This window comes from Crocodylus porosus, unplaced genomic scaffold (genome assembly GCF_001723895.1).
Source record: "Crocodylus porosus isolate Cpor-Errol unplaced genomic scaffold, CroPor_comp1, whole genome shotgun sequence".
NCBI lineage: Eukaryota > Metazoa > Chordata > Crocodylia > Crocodylidae > Crocodylus > Crocodylus porosus.
Window position 1 is genome coordinate 624,145 of NW_017728911.1, and position 10,880 is coordinate 635,024.

The 10,880-nt window shown below is 43.4% G+C and overlaps 1 protein-coding gene across 2 annotated transcripts in view; it reads left to right on the top strand.

Moving 5' to 3' along the window:
• MZT2B (mitotic spindle organizing protein 2B) overlaps positions 1-9,194 on the top strand; it is a 28,604-nt gene extending 19,410 nt beyond the window's left edge. For both annotated transcript variants that reach the window (XM_019533220.1, XM_019533221.1), the window contains exon 4: positions 8,784-9,194. In XM_019533220.1, coding sequence (XP_019388765.1) covers positions 8,784-8,941 — 158 coding nt within the window. In that variant the 3' untranslated portion in view covers positions 8,942-9,194. The remainder of the gene's footprint in view (positions 1-8,783) is intronic.
• The last annotated feature ends 1,686 nt before the right edge of the window (positions 9,195-10,880 follow it).

The window sequence follows — 10,880 nt, forward strand, 5'->3', positions numbered from 1 at the left end:
CAGAGAAGAGCCATGCGCATGATCAGAGGTCAGGAAAGCAGACCTTACGACGACAGCCTGAGAGCCATCGGGCTCTTTAACCTAGAAAAGTGCAGGCTCAGGGGTGATCTGATGGCCACCTATAAGTTTATTGGGGTGACCACCAGTACCTGGGGGAATGTTTGTTCACCAGAGCGCCCCAAAGGATGATGAGGTCGAACGGTCATGATCTACTACAAGACTGTTTCAGGCTGGACATAAGGAAGAATTTCTTTACTGTCCAAGCCCCCAAGGTCTGGAAACAGCCTGCCATCAAAGGTGGTTCAAGCACCTACATTGAACGCCTTCAAGAGCAAATTGGATGCTTATCTTGCTGGGATCCTACGACCCCAGCTGACTTCCTGCCCTTCGGGCAGGGGGCTGGACTTGATGATCTTCCGAGTTCCCTTCCAGCCCTAATGTCTATGAAATCTATGAAATCTCTTAGACTGAGCACCAAATTCCATTGGGTAGAGTGTTTTTCTTTACTAATCTATAGAGGACCCTCTGGGAACCCCATCAAATTGGGCCCCTAATATAGTCCATGACCTGTTATGACATATTTATAAAACTTTTCTAAAAAAAAAAGTTACATGAATATATTGTCTCAAATAGTATACAATTAGACGTTATAACCCCTATTACATGATGATTTCTCTGAGCTCTAACATAAATTAAAACTATCTTTATGTAGGGTGTTTTTTTTTTTTAAAGCATCTTAACAAATTTTAAAAATTAAATAAAAAAATCTGATTTAAAATTAAAAAATCATTGATTTTTTTTTTTTTTTTTAATCCACCTTGATCTCAGCATACCTTTTTGGGGGGAATGTTCATCAGTTCTGTTGGCTGCAGCCCAAAAGGAGTGAGCCCTCTTCCTGCCTTAGGCCATGTGGAATTGCCTCCTCATCAAAATATGAACAAAAAAGACTTTCCCAAAGTTTAAAAAAACACAACCAGCCACTCTTTCTTGATTTCCTTCTGCAACCCCCGCTGTGGGAGTCTCAGACAATGTCTTTTCAGCCACAGAACAGCAGAAATTCTTGTGTCATCAGCATTCAATCTTCGTAGAACCTAAGGCCATGGGATTCCTTGCTTTGTAACTCAACTTCACGTTCTTCTCTTCCTTTCTAGGTGTGTTGGGTTCTAAAGAGTTTAAAAAATGGTCCATGAGGCAAGTGTCTCAATGTGTAGTTCAGCAGCATTACAAGTAGAATAATTAGCAGCACAGTTGGAGGGAACAACCCAATTCTGTTCAAGTTCTGCATCTTAATGTTGTGCACATATGCCGATCCGTACACCAAGCTTTTGAATGAGGCCTTTCCAAGCTTAGCTGAACTCATTTTCTACCTCTGTGGAAGACACTTGCATCTGTGTGAAGTTGGGGTCTTCCCCCAGGCATGGTTCTGGTCAAAAATTGTGGTGAAAGTCCATTGTTCAGTATCTTCCATCATGAAGTATTAGCAAAGCTGTGGGCTGGCTGGTAGCCCAGCTAAGCCAAAATTTATAGATTTCATAGACATGAGGGCTGGAAGGGACCTTGGAAGATCATTGAGTCCAGAAGATCATGTAAACTTAGTTTCTTTAGACACATTGAGATTAACCCTCACTACCTGCCTGGTTTCTGGCCTAGAAAATGCAGAAAAAGTTTTCACCATCTGTCTGTCTGATGTATACTGCTCTATGGATATTAAAGACAGGGAAATCCATCTTCACTACTGGGAGGAAGGCTGAGGTGAGCACACCAAACGAGATTTAATCTTCAGCAATGAACTTGGCTGGAGAAGAGCATTGCATCTCATTGCTGCAGTGGGTGTGATCGTTATAATTTATAAAGTGCTGCTTAGTCCATCTTTCAGGCTTAGGGCAAACCCTACCTTTTTAACCAGCCGCAGTGTGATTAGCATGAAGGTATGTTCCAAACTGGATAAGGACCTGAAGTGAAAAGCGGATGCCTTTGGCAAGGACAGTATTGTATCCATTTTCTCCGCTTCCTCATCCAACAGTTCTTGAGACAACATGAATAATTACTATGTTGAGCAAAACAGACATACTGTTTGGTTATTAGCACTGTCCGAGATTGCTGCCAAATAAGAGACATGGTTTCTCTCTGTCTAGCAGCAGAGCCTTCTGGTCTGTAGGAAGGGGAGCTCACAATTTCCTGAGAAGATCTTGAAAGTATTGGTAGTGAAAAAAAGCTTCTTGTATAAAATAGATACATATTAGAGTGAAATTGAATTTCTTTGTAACTTAAAAACAGAGTGGTACATAAAACTAATCTAATCTCTGGAATTATAGAATATATTACATTGCTAAAGTCTTGAAGCAAGGACTTTGAAAGCTTGTCTGAGTCTGTCCCAACCATGCAGGTAGTCCAAAAAAAGATATCACCTACAAAATTCCTTGCCTCTCCAATTTATTTTCTGGACCATCACAACAACAACATCACTTCAATAGAATTATAATTCTTGATTTTGATTTTTTTTCCTCTCTGTTAATCATTAATTAAGGGGCACCTAGTAGATAATTTACCACATGTCTGTGAAAAGACCCGGTCTCCATTAACTTCTCAGTTAAAAAAATGAGAGGTCTTAAACTTTTTCCAACTTTTAAAAGAACCTGTAAGGCCTTGTTTAAGATCCCAGGTTAATACACCTATTCCCTCTAAGTCCTTAGGACACTGCCTATTTCTCTGTCATCTTTGGTGGCATCACTTTAGCTAAGAGAGTGAACAAGATGAGTGTTTATAGTTGACTTCAATATATTAACGGGGCCCCAAGAAGAAAAGATGAGTTTAAAACCACATCCACAATTCTTGCTTGAAGTGATAATAGACCTTCACTTAAAACTAGCAGAGTTATGTGTTTTCCCAGCAGAATGATGAGGGGCACACTTAGATGTTTAAAGATCCCATTATTATTATTAGAATATAATTTAAAGCTATCCTTAAGTTCCCACATCTGTCTATATTTCACGGAGATAAAACCTTCTGTACATATGGCCATATTAAAGTACTGAAGGTTGGGAGAGGTGCTTGTTGAAATCATTGGAAGTTATTTTCCTAGGTGCTTTGGAAAATCCCTCTAAGACCTGCTTCAAAAGCCTTCCAAAAGGATAAAGATCTTGTGTCTGCACCTTCTGGGAACCTGATCTAGTTCAACCAGAAAATCATGTTTTGTTTCTGTTGCCTTTCAGAAGAATGTAGCTATGTGACTTCTTATACAGCAATATGGGGTCATTGCCCTGCCCCCAACCCCCTTGCTCCTTAGGCCTATAGACTGGGAGGTTGCTAGCTTCATCTTCTCCCAGAGACTGCAGAGGCAGGTTGACCATACGGTTCACTCTGCTGTTTCCTACCTTTTCTTCCTTTCCTCTGGTATATGTTCTGCTTTTAGTCACAAGCGGCTGTTAGGCAGGAGGGCAATGCTGTCTGGCAGTGACAACAGCGGCTGTATTTTAAATGTCTTTTTGCCAAGTTTTTACTTTCTGGGCTGATTGGAATGGATGCCCACAGATACAGAGACCTCTGCAGTAACAGCTTAGTGCAGAGCTGTGAGCAAGGTACTTTCCTTCTGGTTGCACCTGGGAAGTTCCCTAATTTTAGTGCTGTGGACTTTGCTCAGGCAGGTAACTCGCCAGATGTTACAGAGGACCATAAATCATCACGTAGGGCTTTGGCTAGAGGACTAGAGGGCTCCAATGTTCCTGAGCCTAGTTTGAGAGTTCTCTAAATAATACATTAATCTCACTGCCATTTTGGTTTAGACCCATAAATTGTGCCGAAAGTCCCAAGAAAGGGTAAATCCCCTGCCCAAGAGCTCCCAGAAGATTGCTGAGAGAAGGGGAGGAGCGACCAGGAGAGCAGAAGAGCATGGCCTGCTGAGTCTGCTCACATGGCCTGCAAATGGAGAGGAATTCAACCACTTCCTTTTCAGCTAGGCCCCAGGATTTAAGCTAATGGGCAAGGACACCTTTTCCTTTCCAATCCAACCAGTGTTTCAAATCAAACTAGCATCAGTTTCTTCTTTTGCATATTTGTCCAATAAAGGCACAAAGATCAGATCTAGGTGTTATCTGTGTTTACAAAAGCAAGAGCTATCTGATAAGAATTTAGATACGGGACTTGTAGGAGTTTGGCAGCTCAGTCGCATTCATTTCGTGTGTCCACTTAAAGAATATCTAACAGTTGCTTCTGTCTTTGAGTTAGTCTCACAGTTGTGCCATTGCCTTTAAACCGTATTTGTAGAGAACGTTGGCAAGTGGTATTATTCCCTGGGTTATCCTCACAGGGATGCAGCACTGAGAACAGTGAGTTTCTCATCTCACTGCGTACATGTTCACAGTCAGCATGGGAAGAGCACGAGGCCATGTTCACAGACAATCTGGGAACCAAAGTGCTGCTTGCAGCTCATCATGTGTTATGGCTGACACTGAACAGGCAGGCTTCAGACTGCTCTGCAGTCACTACTGTTCCTTGTTCCATGTTCCTGTCACCCGTACTTGGGGACAGACCAGAGCTTCGCTGCTCAGTTAAAGTGAATCCTGCCATGGTACCAGTCTCTGGACTGGTACCAGCAGTTTTCTGTGGCAGGGGTGTCAAACTCACTTTGCACTTAGGTTAGATGTGGACCCCAGGTCTCCCTCATGAGCCAGATCTGGATGTGGCAGTAGCAGCCACAGAGGTTAGTGCAGCCATTGCTACTCCCTTCCAGCTGCCCACATCTGTCACCAATAGGGTTCTTTGCTCTGATTTTGGTGGCAAGCTGTGTCCCCAAATTCCTGGCCCCTCTGAGCCCCTTGGGTCACACAACGTAGCTCCAAGGGCCAGAACCAGCTCACAGGCCATAAGTTTAACATCTTTGTTCTGTGGCATACTTGATAAGGAGCAGCCCCCCTTTCACCACTCTTCAATCTGTGGCGTACTTATACAGCCTGAAATATAGATCTATCAAGGGTGCGGTATCTATTTGGAATCAGCTGCTGCCTCTTAGTGCTGTCAGGAACGACTAATATAAAAACTGAAAGGAGAGGAAGAATGGCTGCAAGGCTGTGCCCTTTCATCCGTGTCTGTGCCCTTTCAAGGCCTGCTATTATAATCAGGGTGACTGCTCTGATGCTGACTAGGGCCAGTGCCTGCCTGATGATGTTTGTGTGGGTCTCATGCAACACCAAGGCATGGAATACTCTTTAAGATACAGAAGCATGTAACTGAGCCCCCATGTGCTGGCAGAGGGACTCGAGTAAGGAGCTGCACCAAGGAGCCTGTTAACTTGGGGTCTGAAATTGGCTGGATTGTTCCAAGCGTTGTGTCTGCTTCCTCAGCTTGTTACAGGCAGGCATAAGAGCAGCAGCAGTTGAGAAATGAAGGCAGATTTGGAAGCTGCGGTTTTTCCCTTTAGAGAATCATAAAGAAATGGGGTCCCCAGGAGGTCATTTGATCCAGCAGCTTGCTGTAAAGCAGAAATATCCCTGCCTGAACCATCCCAACAAAGAGCTGTCAAACTTATACTTAAGAGTGTCCAGAAAGGGAGATTCCACACGCTCCCTGTTGCCGTGTGTATTCACCCCCATATTTAGAGCATTCTTCCTAATATCCAACTGAAACTTACTGCAGTTTCAACTCATTTCTTCTTATTCTGTTTCCTGTGAGCACAGAAAACAATTAATCGCCAACCATCCTTAATAAATAGCCCTTTTATTTGAAGACCTACTATCAAATCTCCCTCACTCGTCTCGAAACTAAGTGGTCTCAGTTCTTGCCACCTTTCCTCATCTACCATAATTTCTAGACCTCTGATCATTTTTTTGCTGCTTTCCTCTGGACTCTTTCCAGTCTGTCCACTTCCTTCTTGAAGGGCAGTGCCCACCACTGAACATAGTGCTCCAGTCCAGATGAGACTGTACCAGTGTTGAATAGAATGGAAGACTTGCTTCCCTTCCCATGATTTGCACATGACACTTTGCACTTGTCCTTATTGAATTTAACCCAATAGATTGGAAAAATCATCTTATTAATAAATCAGAGTTGTATTGATCTTTATCCTGTCCTCTGTAGCGTCAGCTAACTCCACCCAGTCTGGGGCTATCTGTAAATTTAAAAAGTGTGTGTTCAATTTACCCCCAAGTGATTAAAATATTGGAACAGTACCACAGCCAGGATAGACCACCAGGGAACGTCATATGGTACCTGCTCCCTGTTTGACTTTGAGCCATTATTTCCTTTTGGAACACAATGATCCAGTTACTCACCTGCCTTAAGTTTCAGCTAGCCTGTGTTTTCCTTAGTTTAGTGTCAAGAATGAAGCTATCTCCCATTGCAAAAACCTTGCTAAATCTGCAGTGTATCACATCCACTGCTCTCTCTGCATCCACAAACCCTTTCACCTTGTCATAGAAGGCAACCAGCTTGGTTAAACATGACTTTCTCCTGACAATTCCATGTTTGGCCATTCCTTAATGCTTGTCTTCCTTTAGGTGCTTAGAAACAGATCTTGGTATCTTTCTAGGTATCAAACATGAACTGTCCTTGCTGCCACTAAAGAGTGAAAAGTACATAATCCCCTGAGTGAGGGCCACTAATAGGCTGGGCAGAGGAGAGATGAAGAGAACAGTGCTGTCGACAGCTAAAAAGCACCTGGAGATGGTGGTGTGGCAGTCTCCCATGGGTCCTCATTCACTTTTGTAAGCCTGTCTCTTCCTACTCTACATACCCTGCATATTCCTTTCTAGCACCTCATAGCCTCGCCAGCCTCCTGTCTGCACTAATATAGAAGAAGTGAAGAAACCAGCAGCTGCTCCCTTCATAAATATTCCTAGCTTCTTGGGGCCCAGCTGTTGCTAGAGGTGGTCTTAGAGATACATCTCTATCTGTCAAGTGAAACAAAAGCTGAGGTTTAAAGCCATTGCAATACTCCTTGAGGGGAAAAACTAAAAGCCTGAGGTAGTGCATCTTTGTATCTGTGGTTTTAAAATGGATGTTTAGTCTGAGCTGATTTGGAGGGGACACACAAACCATTAAACGACAAACCACCAAGCATACACTGAACATTGCATGCCCAAATGACTGTCTGGGAAGGGCCTTTTGGCACAATCCTTATTATTTTCATTGCTGTGTGAGGAAGCTATTTGACATAACTTCCTTTTGTGGTTTACACTAATATGCACTGATTTCCTTAATTATGAAATACTGTTTTAATGCAGATGGTAAAGGAAAAGTGCATGTCTTACCCCTCATCTTGGGTGTATGGCCTGGTCCTACCTGTTGTAATCAACGTGGGTTTTTAATACTGGCTTCGGGAGAGGAGGGTTGAAGGCACACACACCACTTGTATCTTCAAAGCGATCCTTCCTTTCTCCACAATAGATTTATATAAAATCAGAAGATGAAAGGCCCAATTCCCAATAGCAGCTAGTTATACCAGCCTTGTGTGCTCAGATCCTCATTTTGTATATGCACATGGCTTGATACACATGCTGTCATGTGCCTAAGCAAAGGAGGGACTTAGTCCTGCTGGCTGGATGCATTTGAGGGAAGATGGTGTTTACACATACAAACATCTATTGGATTGCCAAAAGGCAAATAGCAAACCCTGGTGTTTAATTGTTGCTGTCAGTTTGTTTTTGGCTCAAATGGGATAAGGTTACATTTCTCCTCTGTACAGTCTGTGTGCTTCCATTGACAGCACTTGCATTAGTAAAGTTGCTTAAGTGCTTTTGAGCTTGGGCTAAGAAGAAAAATTGCAAGGCTGTTTGGCTGGCTTTGGGCTGATAACTGCTGGTAGATAATAAGTCTACAATAATACATTTTTCTTAAAGAGCAACTGACATGTCTGAGACCAGTGAATGCATTTGCTGGGTTTGTTCTCCCTGTTTGTCAGAGTGCATACCAATGCAAATGGGCCACTTACATTTTTGTTCCTTGGAAGCCATCAGAGTGTTTTTTCTAGTGCAGCAAGCTGTTGGCATAGTGGCTTTCAGGGAACAGCAATGTTCCCATGTAGGAAAGACTTTTTTGGTAAGTATCGCAACAGTGGAATAAAGTTTCTACAGTTCCCTGTCCGATTGGCAATACAAACAGGATTCATTCCAAATGACATCAAGGGAGGCTACTGTACATTGTGTAGCCATTGATCTTGCAACACCTCTCAATATCTGAGACAGGGAAACAACAGCCCAAATGCAACACTGTATTTATAATGAACGTTCAGTGGTGCCTCACTGCAGCCATGCAATAAATGTAAGCCCCCAAACTGCCAGAAAGCTCAATAGAACAATCAGAAAGCTCCCAGGAGCTGAGAGGTCTTTAACAAAGTGCCTTGAACAAGAGGGATTTCAGCATGACTCTGTGACTGTGGACTGCAGAGGCATGGACTCGGGGACGTTGGCTTATATCCCAATTATGACATGTTAGATGCTCTTTAAATTCTTCCTAAGTTGCCATTTCCAATGCTGGTGTTCCTGTGCAATCACATACAACCAATCTCACTTAAAGAACAAAGCCATTTGTGCAATTTTCTTGGTGAAACCAATTCTGCTGAATATGATTCAGTGCCACTGCTGCAGTTGGATTTGGATTTATGCTACCTGACATCAATTCAGTTACAGCTCATGAGTTGCCTACCTACATTGGATGCTGGATTAATTTGCAACATCTAATGGAATCTTACCTACTGCACGAAGTCTCGAGGAACACTAGCAGCGTGGGTGCAACATGATCATGATGTGAGATTGGGATGCTAAAGTTAACATGTTTATTTGTCCATCCAGGGAGAAATAAAACCAGTTCTGCAGTGGGTGGAGCCCAGGCGCTGGCGGAACGGAGCAGTCGGGAAGGATCTGCTCAAAGGATGCCTCGACAACCAAGCACTAGCCGGCTGCAGAAGACTGGGACTTCTGGAAAAAGCAGTGGTGGCAGCAGCACATAGACAAACATGGGGCCCTGTAATGGCCCTTGTAATGTTGTTTCACAAAAGCAAGCCAGCAGCTTGTCACAACATGTAAATAATGACCCACGCCCACAAACCTGCACCAACATTTTGTATTTATGAATTTTAGCACATATTAGTGTTACAGATCTTACAGATGCCCTCTGGAAAGAGTTGGTTCCCTTTCCCCCTTCTTTCCTTTGGATACATTCGTTAATAAAATCTGTGAACTTTTGGAGACCTGATTTGGTTGGGGTTCTGTTGAAAGAGTTCAGAGCAGGACAGAAAACAAAAGAAAATACTATGGGAAATGTGATATCATTTCTCATACTTATGCATATGCTTTGAACAGCACAGATGGGCAAGAATGGAAATTTCTTACTTCCAATTTCCATGTCTCCTGCCCCACAACACCCTTTGATTCCATGGCTCACCTTCATCTCATTCCCATAGATAACCTCCTCTCAACCCCATACACAGTCCCACAAACCTACCTCGCCATGTACTGCTTGCCTGATAGCCTGCAGAACCCTATCTCTGCACACTTAAATGATGAACTAGAAGCAGCTTATCTCTTTGCAGGACAAGTCTGTCCACTCTCAGGGCCTTGTTAAGCTTTCCATTCAGAGGGTGCAGAGTAATACAGCATCTTAGCACAATGTTGTCTGGGGCTATGGGTCCAATCACAGGTGTGGGGGTGGTTAACTGAAGCTGTGCTGCTGCCCCTTGTACTTAAATAACCAGTTGAAGGGAAGCAGTGGAGAAGTTCCTGCCCTGTTTGGAGCTACAGTTCATGCTACAGCCCCACACCTGCACATTTTCAGAGCAGTACAGTTCTGCTGAGGCACACATCTAGTTTGGATTCTTCCTGCTGGCCCCACATATCTCCCTCATTTGACCAGTTAGGGGTTTAACTTCAGGATGGTTGGAGAAGTGCGAAATGTTTTCTGGGTTTAAGTGTTTTCTATGATTCTAAGTGCATGCATAATGCCTGACTTTTGTCCTGGTGGTGTGAGCACTGTATTAGGGAAGTCGGAGGTGTAGACTCATATCTTCTCTGGGTAAAGTGGGACCTAGCACTCGGGTCTCCTGCTTCTTGGGCCAGCAGACATGCTATCTGCTAGAAGAGGCTGATTTTTACTCTAAATTGAATGTTGAGCCAAGGTGAGAGAGGGGGTGAGTTCCAATACCTTACAACACATCATCAAGTCACGATAAACTAGTCCAGCCCCCTGTATTCCAACTTTCACTCCCATAGAGTTTGTTGCATGTATATCATGAGTGAACCCCTCCTCCAAAATCTTCCAGCCACGTTCTGAGGCTTGGATGATGGGTTGGGATGTTCTTTTTTTGTGTGTGTTTCATGATAACAAAGCAGCTGGGCTAGTTGCCCAGTGGGAGTGTGCAAGTCATTATCAACCCTATCATTTTGTGTAAACACAAAGAGCTGCATTGTAGATGCTAACTCACCAATGCTAGAGGAAGCGGAAAATGAATCATGGACTTACCAACAACTTTTCACATGAAACCTCAGAGAGAGAGAGAGCCCTAGTGCTATTGCTAAGAAAAAAAGATTGGGTTCAATTATGTAGCTCTTCCTTGCAAAGACTGTCAAACAGCATTGGCCCATGCTCTTTCTAGAAACCTGGGAAAATAAATCACATTATCTGGTTGCTCAGGAGAAGCAGTATTTCCCCATTGACTATCTTGGAGTCCAGGGCTTTGAAGAAAACTTCATTTCAGGGCAGAGAACAATGGAAGGTGGCATAAATTTGGGACAGCCAACTTAATAAATCAACCCTACAAGGCCAGACCACTGCTTCCAGCATGACTTCGCAATAGTCTTAACCCCAGTCCCCACTCTCATGGCTGTGAGCTGCTTAAAAAACAATCAGCTAGTCGCAACTGTCCTCTCTTACACCCCACACACAGTATGTTG